This window comes from Rhinolophus ferrumequinum, chromosome 17 (genome assembly GCF_004115265.2).
Source record: "Rhinolophus ferrumequinum isolate MPI-CBG mRhiFer1 chromosome 17, mRhiFer1_v1.p, whole genome shotgun sequence".
Taxonomy (NCBI): Eukaryota; Metazoa; Chordata; class Mammalia; order Chiroptera; family Rhinolophidae; genus Rhinolophus; species Rhinolophus ferrumequinum.
In genome coordinates this window covers 12,884,537-12,905,961 of record NC_046300.1, presented here as the reverse complement: position 1 = coordinate 12,905,961, position 21,425 = coordinate 12,884,537, and the positions used below count along the sequence as shown (strand labels likewise).

Sequence of the window (21,425 nt, the reverse complement as noted above, 5' to 3'; positions counted from 1 at the left end):
AACTGGAAGTTAGTGTGGATGTTCACACTTTCCCTCCCATTGTGCTGTGATTCCCTCCCGCCCCTTTTTGTTCTGAATTTCTTAGTCTTATGTCTTTCTTTTCAAAAGAGGTACAAGGACACCTCTTCTACCAAATAAGGGGCAGACTTTCTAATACATGCTTTATTTATTAAAAGAAGGGTAACAAATCTGCTTTCACATATAAAACATAGCCTTTTCTAAAATAGACGTAAGCAAACAGTGGTAACTGTTTCATGCCCATCATTTTGAACCCAGTTCATCTCCAAAATCTGCCATGTCGAGACCCAGGGTCCTGGATAGTGGGAGACAGCCTTTGAAAGTTTTTCCTACGGTGAAGAGTTGGCCGTGGCTGCTCCCTTGGACACTGCCCTTGTTCGGGTGGGTCTATGTCACCTTCCCTTCATCCCCTTCTCCTGATATCCCAACCCGCCCTATTTTTTCTTTTTATTTGTAACAAAGTCCCTTGAATCAAAAGGAGTAAAACTGCTGGGTCAGTCAAGCAGCTGTTGTGACGTAGACAGGCTGGAGAGGAGCCCACTGAGCACGTGTGCCCTAACCTGAGGATGTTTTGACAGGTATGAGACCATGTGCCTCAGCACGGAAGCCCAGAGCCAGCGTCTAGGCTGTTGGATGCAGCCACTGACTTGTCACTTAGACACTTTGATTCCCTAGTGAAGTGGGAGGGCAATAGACAACATCCTCGAGTGAGATGAAACCTGCAGCAGAATCTACTTGGAGAAACAAACTTTGCAAAATCCAACCTTAGCTGTCATTAATATGTTAGCCCGGTACCAAAGACATTCAAATTCTGTGTTTTCTTGAAACATTTTACTGGTCAAAACAAACAAGAAAATATGCGTGTGGGCAATATTTGACTTCCAATTTATAAACCCTGTGATGAGGTAAATAAAACTGATTGTAGATGGAAATCATTACTGCCAGGCAACATTGATCTTCAGCGTATTGGTTGGTGCTATATGCTCAGATGAATTCAGAGATGCAGATAATTCTTTATGGTTGAAGACCTTCTGCTCCATTAATGACCTTGGCCCAGATCTGGACCAATTGTAATTTTGAGCCATGAATGAATGTAAAAGCTAGAAGTGACTTGTGTCAGTTAGGAATATGTTCAGCCACAAAGAGCAGAAAATTTGGCCAACAGTGGCTTCAACAGATAGGGAATTTTTTTCTTGTGTAACAAGATGTTCAGAGGCAGGTGGTAACTCACAGTGGTTGAGTGGATTCACTGGTTGAGCTATCTGGGCACAGGTCCCTTCAGTCTTTCTGATCTACCTTACTCCGAATTTTGGTTTTCACCCTCACTTTTGTCGTAACTGCACATCTATAATCAGGTAAGGAAGAGGAAGGGAACGGGGAGGAGCATCAACTGCATCTGTTCACCTGGTAGGAAAACAAAAGCTTTTCTGGAAACCCCTCAGTAGGCTTTCCCTTCAGGCTCACTGGTCAGAACTAGGTCACATGACTGTGGCTAGCAGCAAGGGAGGCGGGAAAATAGAGTGTTTTTCTGTTCAGCATCTGTGGCAGAGGACAGCAAGGGAGAATGGGCTTGAGAATCGGTGTGTGTGAGCTAACGCACAGTGGCTAGGCCCTGCAGAGAAACTCTTTTCCAATACTCTCACTGTACAGATGACCAAACTGAGTTACAGAAATGGGAAGTAGCTTGGCCAAGGTCCCGTAACTAGATGAAGTTAGAGCCAGATCCAGAGCCCAGGTCTCCTAACTCGCAGTCCAGAAAACTACCCACTGGACCACGCCATGGATGTGGTTTGACATCATCTGTGTCTGAAGCGCCGTTAAAGAAGTAGAATACCATCCAGAAAATGAGGTGATGGATATAAAACTCTCAGCAGTGGGCAGAGGACACAGTAGCTTCCCCTTGACCTCTCCTTCCTCCCTCCCTAAGAATCTGAAATAATTCAGTGTGAGTCACGGAATCTAGGCCAAGTCAAATCTGGCCGCCTCGGAGTTTCCCCTGCTGTGTTTGCCTTCTCATTCCTTCAGCACATTGATGTTTGTGTGTGTTACCATGGAAGTGATCCCACGATGAGCACCACGACGATGTAGAATTTCCATGTCTTGGTTAATGTGCTGTTCTTGTCTTCTGTCTCCTTCTGTCATTGGACCAAACAGAAGTTTTCTGCTGTTTCTCTCTGCAACATCTCCACAGAAGTGCTGAAAGTCATCAACGCCACGGAAGAGTTGATAGCAGAGTCTACGGGGCCCTGGCAGTTCCCACCTGTCCTACCTGACAGAGAGAAAGGGACATTTCCTCTTGGGACAGACCCAGTGAGACTGGATGAGCAGTTGACTTCCCTGGAAGAAAACGTAAGTCAGTGCCCCGTCTAGAGCAAACGTGCAAGAAGCAGCAGATGAAGTCGTAAGGCATCGCACAGAGTACAAGGTCACAGACCTACCACCACCCTAACAAATACCTTCTCGGGAAGGGTCTCAGGCTGGGTTCCCAGAAGCAGATCCTGAAATGAGGGTTTGTGTGCAAGTGATTTATTAGGGAAGTGTTCCCAGGGGTGGCTGGTAAGGGAGTGAGTGGGGAAAGAAAGGGAGACAGAGGAAACGAGACAAAGGTATGAGCTTAGACCAAGAGTAACTTCGCCCTGATCCTGCAGGAAGCTCTGGAATATAAGCTGCATCTCAGAGTTGTCCTGCTGGCCCTTACCCCTGCCAGCAGGCACTGCAGGCTGTCTGCGCGCAGGCAGGGTGTCCACAGGGGCCCAACGGCAGTCTTCTGTATAGATTTGAGCTGTTGGGAACAAAAGCACACTCAAGCTTGGGGGGCAGGGGTGCAGGGAGGTGAGCATACAGAAACTATAACCAGGGTCTGTGGGGATCCAGGTGAAACATCACCAATGCCACGGTAGGAAATGAGGGTGGTTGCCCATAGAACACAGGTTACAACGGCTGGTCTGCCCCGCTTCATAGGTATGACCTCTGGTAGTGGAGTTTTCTAGCCTTCGGACTTGTGAGAAAAAGAAGAACGTAATAGAATCTTACATATAAATATCCACAACCATCGTTAAGTGTATCCGTAAAGATCCTATGAGAATTTTCCAACAACGCAGCCCACAGGTGACACAGAGATGTGTGGACATTAGCCACTCAGGCCATCGTCACCATCTCCAGTTGGCATAGTCCTGCTCACAAAACTGTATTAAATCAAGTCAGGCGATTCCATCTTTCCAGACCCAGCAGAATCAACCCTGATTTGGGGGTCGCTCTAATGAATGCCATTCTCAGAAATCAGGAAGTGGTATTAGAGGAGATGTTTGCTAAAAGTTGAAACAACACATCAAAATGACTTGAGGTTTTTTTCAAAAGTCAGTATTTCTCTCACTTGACAAGTTGAAGAGTCTCTCCCTTTGGATCCCCATTAAACCTAAACATATGTCTGACTGACCTCTTACCTCACTTTGCCGCCCGTTCTGTTCTGCCTCCCCTTAGATCTGCACCACTGACATTTAGGGTTAGATGATTCTCTGCTGCGAAGCGCTGTCCTGTAGGTTGTAGGATGTTTAGCAGCACTGCTGGTCTCTACCCAACACTAGATGCCAGGAACAGCACTCTCCTAATTCTGCCAATCAAAAAACTGTCTCCAGACCTTGTCAGATGTTGGAGAGGGACGCTGTGGGGAGACAGGGGCACAGTTACCCCCAGGTTGGGAACCAAAATCATAAATTCCTGCAGAACAGGGCCTGCCGGCTTTCCTATCTGTAGCTTTGGCCAGAGCCTGACACAGAGGAGGTGCTCAAAGAAAGTTACCTGATGTATGGTCACATCAGATGAATGAAGTGCTTTTTTTTAAAGGAAGACATGTTTTCTAATGTGCAGGGTCTGTGTCCCTTAAGTATGTCAACCGCACGGTTCTTTCAGAGCTGATAGTCTGAAAATGGCCCCACGCAGAATTGAAAAGGTTAAGATAAAGCCATGGGTCACCAGTAATGGGATGCTTTTTTTTTTTTTTTAACGAAGTATGGTATCCATAAAACTAACAGTGTGTGAAGTAACCCAAATTTAAATGACAGCGGTCGGTTCTCATGGCACACGCCCTGAAAGCAAAGAGAGCATGCCTTTCTCTCCCCACCCCCCGAAAAGAGCATGTTGAAAAATGGCCTTGTGGAGTGTTCATTTTGTAAGAGGCTTTGATTGTACAATATGTTTCTTTTCTTGGGTTTGTTAACACTTTCAGTTTGAAATACATCCACTTAACCCACTGATTGAAAATGTCACTAACCCCAGTGGGGACACGTGCTGAAAGGCCAGCTGGGGTTTGTCATTCACTGCGCCCCGTCCATCACCTCTGAAATGCTTCCCCTGTCCCCAAAGAGTTAACCATCTTCTTCCTCCTTCCCTTCCCCCGCTCCAGCTTTTCAAGTTTCACCTCAGGAGAAACTCTATCTATGTTCCTTTGAAGTCTGTGGATTTTTGAGTCAGAGAAGGGGTGACTCTTCTCTTTATCTCTTTAGTTCACCAGATCACAGAGCCTGGGCAGGTGGCTTCGCTCTGTGGTTTCCAGGATGGAATTCATTTGAGTGGCGGGAGAAGGGCACCGCTGATTCTTTAGCTGGCCTCTGGGTGCAGCTGATTTAATTAAACCGTGCCTTTTGTCTGTCTGTTCTGCTGCTCATTCCTCCGCTGCCTTTCTCCTTTGTCCTGGAACCAGGGACCATCAGAAATAGAAATGGCGACACTTTTTCTCGCCTTCTGAACGTCGGCTACTGCAGATCAGGACTGAGATGAAAGAGAACATTTGCTTGAGAATGTTTCGCCTTTAAAAATACCTCTGAAGGCTTCAGAGCTACATGAGATAAAAATGTCACATTCATATGTTGAATCTCCTGTTTTCATAAACTGCCTTGTTCATCCACTTAATTAGAGGAAGGCATGGGGATTTCAGAATTCCCTTAGTCTCTCAGGTTTGATGCGTCTCACCTGCTGCTGGAGCTCTTGTGTCCTGGAAAGACGGGGGGAACCGCGGGCCAGACCCAGCCTCCCCTGCACACATACTGGGGACCCAGTTCCTTGGATTGAATGCCTGGGTCTCTTGGTGACACTCTTGCTGAGAGCTGTGAAGCGTAGGATTCTGTTGGACCTGTTGGGGTCTGGCTGGGCGGGGAATTTCAGGAAAGGACGATTAGCTGAGGTGTGGACAAGGTTAAGGGATGTGGCAGCACCCGGATTGTAGCAGTAGGAGGAGCGGTCGCCACCCCTGGGCAGTGTAGCCCAAGAACTAGAGCCTGGACGAGCGCCCCCTAGTGGTGTCTGTCACCATGGAGCCCAGCAGCTCGGAGAGAGCAGGGAACAAAGACTGTTTCTTCTCCTGTCTTTGATCTTCTGCTGGTGTTTCCCATTGGCCACAACCATCCCAGCCAGCAAGGGAGGCTAGGTGATGAAGTTCATACAGGTGAGCCTGGCAGAGAACAGAACAGGGTAGAGAGGGTGGAAAATGGATCTAGGGGTCAGCAGAGGGCCCCTAGCGTGACCATTCTCAGACCTGTGGTGTGAATAGTAGGGTTCCACAAGCGCCACCTTGTGAATTTATGCAGGGTTGTGAGTGGGAGGGACGAGTCGGCCCCTCACCCTCCCACCCCCATCTGAGGGCCTTCCTCATTCTCATCTTTGCTAAATGACAGAGACAGCTTAGGGGACCCAGTAATTCCCAACCAGAGGCAGTGGACGAACTGTCCCAGCTTCCCTTTTATCTCTGCCCTGTAACTCTCAGCAGCACCGAATATGCTGGCATGGATTATACAACCAGTGGCTGCAGACACAGTGGAACTGCCCCGCCAGGCGCCCAGCTGGGCCGCAGAATCCAGGACCAGGCAGAGGCTGTGGTCCTCCTTCTCAAGGCCCTCGTACAACACCCTCCGCACAGGAGAGGATGTCGTACTTGTCATACCTGTGGGGGTAGTCATGGCCACTCAGGTGGTTCTCTGCCCTCAGAGAGCAAGAAAAGAAACACTACTAGTTACTGCCTAACTAAAGTGCGTTTCATGGAGGCCAAGTCCAACAAGATGCTCTGAGAGCAAATAAGTTTGAGGACCCTGTATACTCTTTCTAGGAAAATTGAGATTCCTATTAGCACTTTAAAGACTCCGAGAAGTCCTGCTTAATTCTCTTTATTTCAGGGGCTTTGACCACAAAGTCCTGCCTGAATGGCACGCCTCTGCTCAGCCCTTGAACCACTTTGAAAACGGCTGGTTGAACCAGGAGCCAGTTCGTGGGGTCCTAGGCATCCGTGAGCAGGGTTTGCAGAGGACATGGGTGACTCAGACGTGTCCGGGCACAGTTCTCACCAACAGTGGACACTTACTAAGCAAGCAAGTCCAGGTTCATGGTTTTCAATGTGTTATTTTTTAAGGCTAAAATAACACTTTCATTAGATAGCTTGGTAACTTTTGTTATTTCAGACCAGCAACACAGACAATGCCATGTCGATCTGTAACCGCAATGACTCTAGCCCCTGGATGTCAAAGTTCAAAATGTAAAATGTCCTAACATCCCAGCTGAGAGTCAATATCACAGTAGCACAGGGCAGGGCGGACAGAAGCATGGAGTCCCGAGGTCACATCGCAGCTCCGCCACTTCCCAGCTGTGAGACTTGGAGAAACCACTGAATGTCTAGGGCACAAGGTTCTCATCTTTAACATGGTGATGAGAAGCGTGCCTCCCTCCGTGGTTGCCGTGGGCACTCAATGAGATAAGTCACGTGAAGGCCTGGGCTCAGCACCTGGCTCAGTAAATGTGTGTCGTTGTCGTCACCCTCGTTGCCATCACTGTCGTCCTCCAGTCCTTGTGGCGCCGTCCCCTTGGCTGTAAGTTCCTGTTCAGCTGGTGTCAGTGCCAAACTGCTGACCCTCCCCTATTGCCTGGAAAGCAGGCTTTTAAGGATGAACATTCTGGCATGGCTGAGGGCGTGAAGCTCTTTCATGTTGCTTTGCCTTGTCAGAGGAAATGGAGGACATTAGCAGAGGCCATGCTGAAGACAAAACCACAAGGGGCTACGGTATTAAGCTGCTACGGCCATAAGGTGTGATGACGTTGAGCTTTGTTGTGTTTCTGGAAAAATCAAGGTTCCAAGGTTCTGAGACCAAAGTTAGTTGGTCAACTAATGTTTAACTGTTGCCACACTCAAATTATTCCATTCAAATGACAACTCCAAATTTTGTTTCATTGTGCAAAACTGTAAGTTTATATTTAAAATTATTTTATCAAAATAAATTCACCTTTTTGGGGTGTAGCAAAAGTATAATATGCAAACTCAAGACTGTCCTGGCCGTCATTCTCCCCTCCCCTCCCCTTCTTCTCCTCCTCCTCCTTCTCCTCTTCCTCCTCCTCCTCCTCCTCCTCCTCCTTCTTCTCTCTCTCTCTCTCTCTCTCCCTCTCTCTCCCTCTCTCTCTCTCTCTCTCCCCTAGTGTACAAATTGTTTTTTCTTGCAGGAAAGTGAGGTGGGGGTTGAGGGGGTGGCAAGACCTCAGGCCACCATTTAAGTGCAAAGGATGTTTGTACACGGGGGCATTCGCTGTCCTTTACCCCCAGTGTTGAGTCTAGTTCTCTCCCATTCCCTTGAGTTACTGAGGTCCCCTGTAAAGGCCCCACCAGACCTGAGCTCAAGGCTGTGCCTCCCCTACAGGTGTACCTGGTGGCAGGCACAGTGTACGGACTGGAAGGTCAGCTGAACGAGCTGGAAGATGCTGCCCGCTGCATCCACAGTGGCAGTGACGAGACAGAACTGGCAGATTTGGAGGACCAGGTGGCCACAGCTGCAGCCCAGGTCCACCATGCTGAGCTCCAGGTAAGGCCCCTCCTCTCTGCCCAGATGGGGCCCCACCGGGCAAAAGGCCAGGGCACTGCATCTTCCGCCAGAATCGCTTCAAAGCCCTTGTAGCTACCAGTTTATACCCTCGCCAGCACAGTCGCATGGATGTGGTCCTTCGGGGGAGAGTCCAGCAAATTTTCCTTTTTTAAAGTGCTGACTTCCTTTCTCCAAATTATAGCCTTGATAATACATCAGACTTCTCTTTAAAACCTATGCGGTGTTCCTCGTTGACAAATCTCTGACCCATAGGTAGGTCTCTTTGCTATATAGGTTCCCATTCCGCCCTAAGACCACCGTCCCCTAACCTTTAGCACACTGTTGATTATCTATTGATGCCAGTTCCCCCACTACGGACCAAGAGCTCCGTGAGCACAGGGCTGTAGGTGTCTGGCTTACCAAGTAACTCCAGTGCCTGGCGCGATACCTGACACAGGTGTGGCACTCAATAAAAATGGAAAAGAATATCAAAATGGGAGAAATAAATGAATTTGGACGCGTAGCTTTCTCAGACCGACATTGTGCATGACTTACGTACCGCGGCTTCAGAACGGATCCCTATGTGCTCTATAACTTTGTGAAGATGCCTGCCTGCAGTTTTCGTGGACAGTCCTTTGGGCTCTGACTCTGGATCAGAATTGACCGTGGACTAAGCCACTGATTCTCAAACTGGGGTCTGTGGAGATACACTGAGGAACCCACGAGAAATGCTGGTCTCGGCAGCAGAAGCTCAGTGTAGACCCCTGGGCCCTGCATCTTAGAACTGCCCCATTGAGGGCAATAGAAACACCTCTGGATAGAGCTGACAATCGTGGGTGATGATTATTTTTTTCTTTCTAAGAAAACTGTATTATGGAAATTTTCAACTGATGATTATTTTTTTAAATAAACATTTTCATTGTAAAGAGTCAAAAATCACAGCCACCACTGACATCATGAAGCTCTCTTCAGAATGCGTGGGCACCGAGTCTCCACTCCGTGGATGGGTTACTGCTGCACGCCAGGAATGGTCTCATTGGCTCTGTTGGCTATTTATTATCAGCCAGAATGGCTGAAGAGCACTTCTGCTCAAATAAAAATACTTTTCCATAAATGCCACCCAACATTTAACCAATGTATAGTCAAAGTCATATAAAAATATAAAGTAGAATCAAAACATTTGTTTTCTGGAGGTACATTTTGCAATACTTATAAATACTTCTCGAATGGAATAGAAGGAAGAAATATTATGTGTGTTTGAGAAGGTTTTGTTGGAATAACTCGTTATTCCAGCTTCCGAATTTGTATAGGCTTAAATTGTTAGAGCTCTGTTTTATGGCAGAAGATCCTGGAGTCCAAAGTGTCAATTTTCCTATGTTCGAATGTACCTATTAACTTACTACTTATTTTAAAATATTACAATAATGTTATCAATATACCTAATGTTCAGTGGGCCGTCCTTAATGCCAGGAGTTGCACTAGGGATGCTGTCCAGTGCACCACGCAGGGTCATCTCTGTGAGCATTCCTGGGGACAGTCTCTCCCCCTGTTAGTATCAGGGAAAGCTCTTCTTCTGAGTACTGGGTCCTTATCTTGTGGGCATAGGATCTCTTTGCTTTGGCTCCCAGGAAACTCAGAGCTGAATTGGTCATCCTCTTCTACCAAGTGTAAGGGTCATTGGGCATGCAGTCTTAGGATAAAGAGGGATATAACTAGGTGGATGGATGGATGGATGGATGGATGGATGGATGGATGGATGGATGGATGATGGATGATAGATAGATGATTGATAGATAGATAGATAGATAGATAGATAGATAGATAGATAGATAGATAGACAGACAAAATATAGGTAAAATTAGCCCTCAGTGGTCTCTTTTCCTCTCTGTCCTTTATCCTATGCACTAAAACTTGAAAAATCAACCCCTTCTTATTCCAGAGCCTGGCAATCAGTAAATTAGGAGGTCAGCATCTTGTTCTCCCCATGGACCTGTCTCCCAGGGCTGTCTGAGCAAGGCTTTCGATCAAAACCACTTCCAGAAAAGAATGTGGGCATATCATCCACACCAGTAGCAAACAACTGATAACAGTGTAGCCTGCAGTCTTTCTCCGAGTCTTGCACAATTTACTGGACTATGAACCAAATGAATGCAGCTCTCAGTGTGAAATTTGAAGAGTTAGAACAGGAAGGCAGCTGGGGGCTGGGGAGCGGCGGGGCGCACAGTGGCCCCTTCCAGGGGTCACTGCCGGGTAGCTGTCCGTGCATTCTTCCACCAGCGGCCACAGTCTTGATCTTACCGACCCCCTCTTCCTTGTCTGGCCAAGACCACCACTCTTTGGGGATAGGGGGAGCATCTCCCATATCTGCTGACTTCTCAGTCCTCTCTGCACTTCCCGTAGTGCCTGTCTCAGGAGACTTTGTCCAAAGAAGCCATCAGTACATGACAGCAGACTTAGAGCTGGTCCTGAGCAGCACAAAATAGTCGAGGGATGGAGAGGCAATGGAGACCTCGGGGTGGAGCACACGTTGGCTGCTGGGCCTGCTTTCAGGTTACTTGTCTCATGCCCCAGCACCACTCCGTCTGCACCATCTCAGCATGACAGCTGTGATCCCCGCTCCTTCCTCCACTCTGCCAGCTTCTCCTGCCCCTTCCAGTGCCCCCATTCCAGCCTTGGCAAGGCCTCTGCAAATGTGGCAAAGTGGCAAGAGCATGAGCACTGGCATCAATGCCAAGGTCTGCACCAGACCAGCTGTGAGATGTGGGATATATTACTTTTCCTTCTGAGCCACGGTTTCCTCATCTATAAAACCAAGAGAATGGTACCTAGGTCACCAGATAATGAAGGAGTTCATGAATGAAGCATGAATGAGCTCACGTTTATGCACAGCACGTGGCATGGCCCTTGATAATGCCCTTCTCTGAGAACAGGGACTGTGTCTTCTTCATCCCTGGGACAGGGCTGGACCAGGGTTCTTTCTGGGCACTGAGTAGGCTCTTGCTCTCTGTATCTGTTTTAAGACACTGTTGGAAGGAAATCTGAGCTCCTTCTGACCTTCCAGTGTTACACTTAAGGAAACTGGTACCCAGAGAGAAGAAGGAGTTTCTCAAGGCCACTTGGCCTCTTAATAGAGGAAATGGACTTGAACCAGGGGTTGCTAGGCCTCCCTCCTAAGACCTGGTGCTGTGGTTTGGGATTCATATGTCATGGAAGAATGAAGCAGGACCCGTAAGTCATACTCGCCTTAGAAAGCTCACATCAGGTGTTGCCTCCCACGCAAGACTTCCCCGACCACCTCTCCCTGTGCTGAGCCTGATGGTCCCGGGACAGGGTTCCCACTGTGCCCTAGGCTCCCATTTATCCCTAGAGATACTCTGACATGGGTGACATGCTCTAGAGCTGCCAACTAGACATTTAAATGTACAAAGAAGGGCCTGTGTTTTATTTCCTCACTACAGCATTCAATAGAGAAGTGCTTGGTAGAGGCTGAATGAAGGAGTGAGCGTATATCAAAGCAGATTTGTTCTTTATAGGTTCATAATGCTTTTAACAAAGACTCCCCTCCTGTGCTCTCTCCCTACTGATTCTGTCTTTCTGCTACATGAAGATCTCTGACATCGAGAGCCGGATCTCAGCCCTGACCATTGCAGGATTAAACATAGCGCCCTGTGTGCGTCTCACACGAAAACGAGATCAGAAGCAAAGAAACCAGGTGCGTCCCTCCCTCACTCCTGCTGTGGGAATTTTGCACAGCCTGGAAATTTTAGAAGATAAACTATTTTCGGCTTTGAGAGGTGTGTTGATTGCTGCGTTCTGTTTGTAGGTACAAACTATAGACACATCCAGGCAGCAGAGGAGGAAACTGCCCGCGCCACCAGTGAAAGGTATGCTTAATGAAAACCATGGCCTGCCGGAGAATTAGCCTGACTCATTTACTTTGAGTAACTCAGTGGTCTGAGTTTGAGGACCAGATCTGTTGGGGAGTTCTCACCCAGAATCGCTCCTGGGAAGAGTCTGTCTTCACTTGTATCCCCCCCCAAGAAGCAGAACCTGGGACAAGGATGTGAGTGCAAGTAGTTTATTTAGGAGGTAGTTCCAAGAAGCACTGGTGGGAAAGAGAGAAATGATTCAGGGAAGGAAGTTAAGCCAACATGAGGTGCTAAATACGGCTGGGAATTTCTGGGAGACAGTATTGCCTGCACTGCAGTTTCCTGCCCAAAGAGCAAGGTGAGGTATTTCAGCTCTCATCCATCATGGCCGAGGGTTCCTCCCGTGGGGTACTTCTTATCTGCCCCATGCCTGGGCAACAGAGTGGCAGTGCTTGCAGTAGGATGCTGTCAGAATGTGCTGGCATAGTGACTGTCAGGGAGATATGGGCAGGGTGCCAAAAGCATCTAACAGAGTGCCCACCCTAGAAGGGATGTCGGTGATGCCAGTGGCATCACCCTGATCCTCGGCCTTTTCAGTGATTTCCCTGGATTTGGAAGCTAATTTGGCATCATGATGATGCCAAACTAGAAATTTAGATCCACACGTTAGAAGAGTAGAAGGTCAGAAGATACCTACTTGAATCTTGGTTCTACCGTGTAATGTTCAATAGACATTTATTGAATGCCTATTTTACATTCCACAAACACCTATACAATCAAAATTTATTACAGATTCATGATAACCTATTTGAAACCCTTGGGTCACTATGTGTTTCAGAATTTCCTGAGCATTAGAAAGGTAACATTGTGTATTTCGTAACAGCCCCTGCCCTCTGGTGTCTGGGGCAGCATCTGATAAACAATCAGTATTCTTGCAGGAAAACACGAGACTGTTCCTACTCGGTGGGATGGACGAAGACTTGAAATGGCCACTACCTTCTGTGACCCCAATGCCAAAAATCAGACCATGTTGGCTGAAAAGTTATAAATGTGAAGTTTTTAAAGCTTTTTCTATTTCAGAATTGCAAATGAGAATTTATGGGCTATATTGGATTATCTCCAAGCTACCTTTACCCAGAAAGCCACTAATGATTAATTTAGTTGGTTCATTGTAAAAATAAACACAAAACAAAAAGATTCCACAGTCAGACATGTGGACCAGAATGAGATTCCGAGTCTAGAACAAAAATCTGGGTAATCTGGATGCCTGGTCGTTCTTCCTTAACAATCAGTCCAGCTTCTAGGTAACACCTGTTCCCATTTGTTTCCTTTTAGCTGAAAAAATGGAGGCATCTTCAGTGACTACCATTAAAACATTCAACCGCAACTTCATTCTCCAAGGCTCCTCGACAAACAGAGCTAAAGAAAGGAAAAACACCTCCAAGGATTTGACAGTAAGTGTCATCTCTGTCCCAATGCCCGTCACTTTCACTGTAGAGGGTCCCTCCATTCTGCAGTCCTTCTTTCTATAGCTTCCCCCTCGGAACCCCAAGAAGCATCCTTCCCGCAGGGTCTCGTGCTCTGTTGGTTGGGGGTGGTAGAGATCTAAAACAAGTGGTGAACACCATGCCTGGGTTTGCCATCCTCCACTCTCTCTCCAGCTCCTTGCAAGGACCAGGTTTGATACAAGAAAAATAAAAACACATACACAGGAATGTAAGATCTGGTTGAGGTGTACGAGTTTTTATTCTGTTTTTAAATCATATTCACTCTTCCTTAAATTTCCTGTCAGCCATTTCTTACTTGTGTTCCCAAAAAAAGTCAGCAGCTGCCCCTAAAGGAGGCAAAGGAAGGACAGACGATAATCTGCACGAACTCTAGCGGTCATAGGGTTGTTTGCGTAAATACCACCATGTGTTTCGGCATGTTGGCAGGTGCTTGGGACGGCTGAGGTTGGAGGAGCTGATCCAGCTAAACTGCCTCAGTGGTACCACTCGGCTCAGGGCAGACGGCATCTCGGGGGACAAGATGAAAGCAAGAACAAACTTACTCTGTTGCCTTTCATGCCTCACCAGTCACTCCTTTCCCTTGTCCCTGTCTGTCTCCAGAAGCACCAGGGAATGGCATAATGGTGGCATGCTGTTTTGAATTACAAATGACTGCATCTATTAGACACCATACAGCCACGGCCACACCTCTGCCCGTGGTCTTTCCTTCATTGGTCAGCCGCATCCCTGACCTTTCAAAGTCCAATTACCTTGCTCCTGTCCGTTACTTCAAAGAGCTAAAGAGATTCGTTATGGCACTAACGGGCCAGACCACGAGGGCCAGGGAGGGACTCTGCTATACATCAGACAGTTAAAAATAAATTACGTTTCATAGAGCTAGAATATAGATCGGTGGTTGCCAGAAGCTTTGGGAACGGGGAATCGGAAGAAACTGCTCAGTAGTTAAGAGGTTTTCTGTACAGTGATGGAAATGTTTGAAACTACAGAGGAGCGGTGGTGGCGCAACATTGTGAATGGACTAAATGCCCCTGAATTGTTCACTTCAAAATGGTCCATTTTGTGGTGTGTGAATTTCACCTCACTAAATTATTTTTTAAAAATAAATTACCTTTAAATAAATCACCTTTAAATAACACAGCACGGTTTAAAAAGAACAGACAATATTTACTAAAGAAACACAAACAAAAAAGGACAAAAATATTAGTTTCCAACAAAATAGAATTCAAGCCAAGAAGCATTTAGCAAAAACAAGACAGGGGGGTGTTTTAATTTTGATAAAGGAAAATAGTCCCTCATGAGAACTTTCTTCATTTGGCAAACAATAGAGCAATACAATTTATTGTGCCATAGTTGGGGACCTTAAAATTCCCTTAATTAAGATATGTATCTAACTTTATACTTTACAGAGGATTCACTTTCTTTCCAACCATCAATGGACCGTTTATAAAAACTGATTTTATATCAGCTACAAAGGAAACCTCAATAAATTCCAAAACGTAGAAAGTATAAAACTACCTTCTGTGACCCCAATGCCAAAAATCATCTAGAATGGCACACTGTTCCATAGAACTTTCTGAAATGATGGAAATGCTGTATATTTGGAGTGCCCGATATGGTAGCCACGTGTAGCTATCGAACACTTGAAATATGGCCTTGGAGGAACTGATTTTTAAATTTTTATTAAATTTTAATTAATCTTAATGTAAATAGCTACATGTAGCTACAGTTTATAAATCGCCACAATGTATAAATAGCTGTAGTAACTACCGCGTTGGACAGGGCAAATCTAGAAAATTAGACCAAAAGTTAAAATAAGCAGAAACCCTACTTGCATTTATAAAGCACGTGCACCCACATACACAACTATACATATATAGAAATGCACACTCACACATTTCCAAGGAACTATGAATTACGGACAAAAGCAACTCCACAGAGCATTTAGAAAATGAAAACATTACATAGATCAAAACAAATAGGAGACATATAAAACTATACTGAGTCAAATTCATTGTATAAAATATTTTATTCACTAGTAAAGAAGAAGCAAAACTAATGAGCTAAACATTGAATGCCAGACATCAAAGATAAATGCAGAAACCAATTCATTAAAACCAGAAAATTGTAGACATGATCATAAATGCAAGAGTTTGTTCTTTGGCAAAATAGAAAATAGAAAAATGCTATAAGCCCAATCAAGCCCAATCAAGAAAAAAATAAATAAAAATAAGAGATTATAATAGAGATAAAAAAAAATTTATTTAAATATGTAATTGGATGTAAATCTTAAGTCTTAATTTTAATGAAATCAGAATGTTAGTAAAAAGGGGCTTAAGAAATAAAACTTTTAAATTCATTAAACCTTCAAAAAAATGATTCTCTGGCCAAGTGGTTTTGCTGATAACTTTTTAAGGAACAGTTAATTCCCAGACAAAATAAAATGTTCCAGAGCATTAAAACAAGAAAAGAAAACTAAAAGATTCCTGATAGAAAGCTACTATAATGCCAGCTCCTACAGCCTGACATGGCTGGTAAGTGTGCACACAAGCTCCATGTCCACTCACAGCCAGGCACACGCAGACACACAAACCACACACCAGGTGTACTTCTTCAGAGAGGTGAAACGTACTAAATAAAATCTTAGCAAATTAAACACAGCAGTAGCTGAAATACTAAATCACCAGGTAAAAGTCACAGGATCGCCAGGGTACCTTTACTATCAAGATGTTGATGAATCACTCACACCAATAGTTCAATAAGGAAAGTCATTTCTCAAATTAATTTATCGTTTCATCCAATTCTCATAAAAATCTCAACGGGACTTCTTTAAAGTTCACATAGGAATAAATCAGAAAGAATAGACAAAAGCATTTTGCAAAGTTGGAGTGATCTTCCTGCCGGATGTTAGAACAAATTAAAAGCTGTAAAGAAATTGATGATGAATGGAATAGAACAGAAAGCTCAGCTACAGATACAGGCACATATGAAAACATGTTATATGTTTTTTTTTTTTTTTAAGCATTAGGAACTAGTAGAGAAACGGTATAGACTATTTTAAAAAACAAAAACAGCACTGTGCTTGGGAAACTGGCCAAGGGCGTAGCAGTGGGAAGGGAATCCATCTGTCCTATTCCATGTAGATGGATTCAGATGCACAGGTAAAAAAAAAAAAAATGCATCACTTTTTAAATATGGTGAAATATTTATCTGGTCAATGAGCGTGAATGCCTTTCATGATATTAAAAAAAAAAACTGGTAGATGTTTTTAATGGCGTGTCCTCACTTTTGCCAAGTGGCCGATGACGGTGCTGGTTGTGTCGCCTCAGGAGCCCACTCTGGAGTCAGCCGTGATGTATTAGCGCCATGGAACTCCACTGCCAGTGACCCCACTGCCTCCGGCCGTACACGACAGTGCCTTGACCCAACAGCCATTGAATACTGTTCGGATTTCCACCTGAGGAGGGAGTCTGGGGAGGCCGGTGCAGCAGCGCCAGGGCCGTCCCGATACCTCCCCAGAAAGCCGTCCCAGACTTCAGCGTGGAGGTCCCGCCCACTCTCTGCCTGAGGCTCCCCGGGGATCCAGACAGAGAAAACCACCGCGCTGGCTTCCAGCAGCAGCGCTCCACATCCAAAAGATGCATCATTTCCCTGTTCGCTTTGCTACTGTGTGTCATCTTTACCGTCTTTTTTTTTCATCCTTTTGATTCAACTAGAATGACATGACAACCAAAGGAAAATGGTTGGGGTAGAGGGAAGGGAGATTGTATGATTTTAATTCATCATGGATTCTTATTAATCTCTCGCAAGCGTCTTTGTCTTGCAAATGCTAAGGTGCAAATGACCCTGTAGTGAGTACTAGGGACTGTCAAATTTGGGGAGTGCTCAGCCATCCAGGGTGTCGGTCCCCCTTCAGCCACCTCCTTTCTGCTAAGCTCCCAGCCCACCTCACCACCAATCATTCCCATTGCTTTGCAATCACAAGCCACAGACTGGGAAGCTCCGACTCCCCATGCCACGCCCGGGTCCATCTGAAACAATGGCTCATCAAGAATTTAGGTTCTTCCTTGGGCTCACTACCCACTCTGAAGGGGAGGGGGGCCTGAGAAAGCCCAGCCTTGGTTTAACCTGAGGGCCATATCCAGAACCAAGGTGACGTGGGTTAACAGTGATCCCATCTAAATACGATTTAGGTACATGGATTATCGCAGTCTATAACCACATGAGAACATGTTATCCTTCAAAATTTATTTCCCAATATCTATCCAGCAAAAGTAGTAAAATGACCTTCAAGACAAAACAAAAAACGAAAAAATGGTTAAGGGACAGCCTTTGAAAACTTTACAGGTATGACAAAGCAAGGACAAACTGTACATTTAATGGACACAAGAGTGGACACTAAATCCACGTTTCCGGTCTCAAATGCATGACTTGAGTGTGTTTACAAAAGCAAATGGAACTGGAATTTCACTCAGTTAATTGAGCATTTGTAACCTTTCTTATTTGCTCTTGGTACATATTCTGAATCTGAAGAAAAAGGCAAAGACAGGAGGCAAGGGAATAGTATGACTGATGTTTATTTTCATTTTAATCCTTACAACAACCCCATTCAGTAAGTATTCCCATTTTTCAGGTTTGGAAACTGAGAGCCAGCGAGACTAATTCGCCAAAGGCACACCTTTAAGCTAAGTATAGTTAGAATGGCTCACAAGAGCCTCACGCTGTGTTATTTCCAACTTTGACGTTCTTTTGCTGCTCAGCACACTTCCAGAGCTGATTTGCTGCTGAAATGGGTGTTATGATCCATTCTTGATGGGGGTCTGCATATCGTCCGAGAACGCTTCTTGCTGACGCTGTGTATGTGTTGTCCAACAGAAACGATGCCTTTGAAATAAAGTCAGTCTTTGGCTTTGTGTTCTGTTGGTGTGATTCAAAGCAAACAAATACAAATTTGAAAAACACAACAAAAGCGACCTGAATTCCAATTGAACGTTTCCTTTAAGAGGCATGAAAAGCAACTATTGTTGTGTTACAGTGTTAAAATATCCAGTTTTCCTTCACAAAAATGTGTACTGTGTAAGCCTTGCAAAAAAAAAAAATTAAAAAAAGCCTGCTCTATGGCATTTGAATTTTTTATAAAGGTTTCCTTGTGCCAAATAAGTGCAAAGATTTAATTTACTATTAAAAATCATAAGCATATGTTATAATTCCAGAAGAATTATTTTGTCATCAAGTGATTTTGATCTCCAGTGTCAATATTTATATTTAGATTAATTTTTATAAATGAAAATATTTTAATGGTTTAAGAAAATGAGGACAGTGGGACCATATCTTTGATGACTTCTGAACGTTATGCCTGCCTTCCTGTTATATGCACATTGCCAAGAATTACTGTCAAGAGAAATGATGAAGAAGTAAAAGTCATTTATGAAAATAAGGTTTGTGGGTATGTGGTTTTTGGGGGTTTTGTTTGTTTGTTTTGGTTAGGAAAGACTGGGAGTGAAGAGGCAACAAGAAGAGAAGTCCATGGTTAGTCACTGGAGGGGCCAAAATTTAAAAGCACTGTTTCCCCAGGACCCGTGGTCCTTTCAGGGATACCACTCCCCTCTCCATCGTTGGTTCTCCTGAGAACAGAATTTTCCAGTGATCACTTCTACTGAGTGTTCCCTCGGGTAGAACCAGCAGGTCTCCAAGTGGAGGTCAGTGTGATGTTGTCTCTTAGGGGACATTTTGATTGTCACATTGTGGGGGTCATGGCGGGGGCAGGGTGTGTACTACTGGCCTATAGCGGCTAGCAGCCAGAGACACTACTAAACATCCGACGGTGCACAGGAGAGTGCCCACAACAAAGATTATCCAAGTCACAATATCAATAGAGCCCAGGCTGAGAAGCGGCCTTAGACCCTGGAGGTAAGTCCGAACGTCCCGGGAGAAGCCCCTGCCGGGCACTGCGGGGACGGTGCAGCTGAGCAGGAAGCAGGACAGGGCCTCTCCCAGTCGTGCACAGGCTCGAGCAGCCACTGCCCTTCTGAGTTGGGCCGGCCCAGAACACTGAAGCCAGGCACTGGCCCCTGCCATCCCCAAGTAGGAGGAGGAACCCTGCACTAACCTGGAATGAAGGAGTGAATGGAAACACTAATTGTAGCCGAGAGCCGTTTCTGCCTGGTGGTCTGAACTTGAGTGGGCGTCAGAGTCGCCTGTGAACACGTACATTCAGGGATAAACCCAATCATCCATTCCTCAGTCTACCTTTCTCTACTCTGTGCCTGGCACCGTAATGTGTGCTGAACACTCATGACAGACGAGCTCACATTTAGGTCGACAGGCCATGTCAGATGGGGGAGGTGGGAAGGACAGAATCAGTACACCGTCTCCAACCCTCTCCAGGCAGCACTTCCTGGTCAGAATTCCTGATTCCTCCATCTTCCCACCCCACACCCCCATCCCCACAGGATAGCAAGACACGTAAGATAGTAGAGAGGGTCCATTCACACCCAAGTTACCTGCACATTCAGCCTCTCTACCCCAGAAGCCCCAAAAGCACGTGTTGAGTGACGAACCTGCATTGACAATCTGAGTATTCAAGAGAATCAATCTGAGTCAACAAATGGAGTATCAAGAGTGATGGGCAGCTATAGTCAGAAAATGTACAGCTCTGCTTGCTTCTGGGGCACATAGGAACAGTACAGAGGTAATATTTCCCCCCTAAGAAATAAGTACGTGATTGGCCGTGACAAAAAAAAAAAAAGTGATCAAATATTCAAAGCATGTGAAAGCTGCCAGGAAAAACTAGGCTTCTCTTAGATTTTTCCATTTTCCTGCTCTGCAACCTATCACCGCATCTGTAAAATGGGGTCACAGATATCTTCCTCATGGTGTTGTGAAAGGTTAAATGAAGTGACACATGAGAAAACTCGCGGCGAGGGCTTGGGAACTGTAGGTACTCAATGCTTGTTTCCTCCTTTTTCTCTTAGGATAAGAAAATCATCTACGAGGTCTGACAATTAAGTTCGTGAACTCATTCTAGAAAAAGTGCTGCACACCTTATTGCTGAGTATCACTACGGTCACCCTCAAAGTACTCCCCTTGGGAAGCTATGGACCGATGCCAGCGCCTAGTCTACCCTTCAAAGCAATTTGGGAACTCTTTTTCTGGAATGGCCATCAGAGCTGTCATCGTATTACCCTTGATGTCCTGAATGCCATCAAAATGTCTTCCTTTCAATATTTCCTTTATCTTCAGGTAAAGAAAGAAGTCATTGGGGGCCAGATCAGGTGAGTAGGGAGGGTGTTCCAATACCATTATTTGTTTACTGGCTAAAAACTCCCTCACAGACAGTGCAGTGTGAGCTGGTGCATTGTCGTGATGCAAGAGCCATGAATTGTTGGCGAAAAGTTAAGGTTGTCTAACTTTTTCACGCAGCCTTTTCAGCACTTCCAAATAGTAAACTTGGTTAACTGTTTGTCCAGTTGGTACAAGTTTATAATGAATAATCCCTCTGATATCAAAAAAGGTTAGCAACATCGTTGCAGCAAGTTCGCACAAACTTAATTGTCAGACCTCGTAAATATCTGCATCATGACTTAAGCAAAAGTCATGCCTCTATTTTTCTACTTATAATAGAGGAGATTATTCTTAAATATTCACCCTTTTCCCCTCCTATCTCGGGAAGGAGTGTGCTACCCCATCTCATTGAAGCTGGGCTGGGCGGTGGAACATGCTTCTCTTAGTCTGTTCCAGCTGCTGTGACAAAACACCAGAGACTGGATAGTTTATAAACAACAGAAATTTATGTCTCACAGATCTGGAGGCTGGAAGGCCAAGATCAGGGTGCTGGCAGAACTGAGTTCTGGTGAGAGCTGTTGCAGACTGTCCACTTACGCAGCATCCCCACATAGTGGAAGGGGGCAAGGTATTTCTCTGGACCCTCTTTGAAAAGCGCACTTATCCCAGTCATGAGGGAGGAGCCCTGATGACCCAATTACCTCCCAAAGGCCCCACCTCCTAATACCATCGCCTTAGGGGGTAGGTTTCAACATAGGAATTTGAAGGGACACAACATTCAGACCATAGCATTCTTCAACCCATGGTTTGGGCTTGGCCATGTGACTTGCTTTGGCTAATGAGATGTTAGCAGAAGAGTTACACAAGGGGCTTAAAACATGTTGATGGAGTTGGCTTTGTCCACTAACGTTTTGCCA

General features: G+C 45.4%; 1 protein-coding gene across 6 annotated transcripts in view; it reads left to right on the top strand.

The window, feature by feature from the left end:
- The window catches only part of MYRIP (myosin VIIA and Rab interacting protein), a 237,073-nt gene extending 218,456 nt beyond the window's left edge, over positions 1–18,617 (top strand). For 5 of the 6 annotated variants that reach the window (XM_033133115.1, XM_033133112.1, XM_033133109.1 and 2 more), the window contains 6 exons: positions 2,173–2,367; positions 7,689–7,850; positions 11,458–11,562; positions 11,674–11,734; positions 13,055–13,173; positions 16,554–18,617. In XM_033133115.1, the coding sequence (XP_032989006.1) occupies positions 2,173–2,367; positions 7,689–7,850; positions 11,458–11,562; positions 11,674–11,734; positions 13,055–13,173; positions 16,554–16,586 (675 nt within the window). In that variant the 3' untranslated portion in view covers positions 16,587–18,617. The remainder of the gene's footprint in view (positions 1–2,172; positions 2,368–7,688; positions 7,851–11,457; positions 11,563–11,673; positions 11,735–13,054; positions 13,174–16,553) is intronic. The other variant, XM_033133114.1, reaches the window with a different exon arrangement.
- Positions 18,618–21,425: the final 2,808 nt, after the last annotated feature.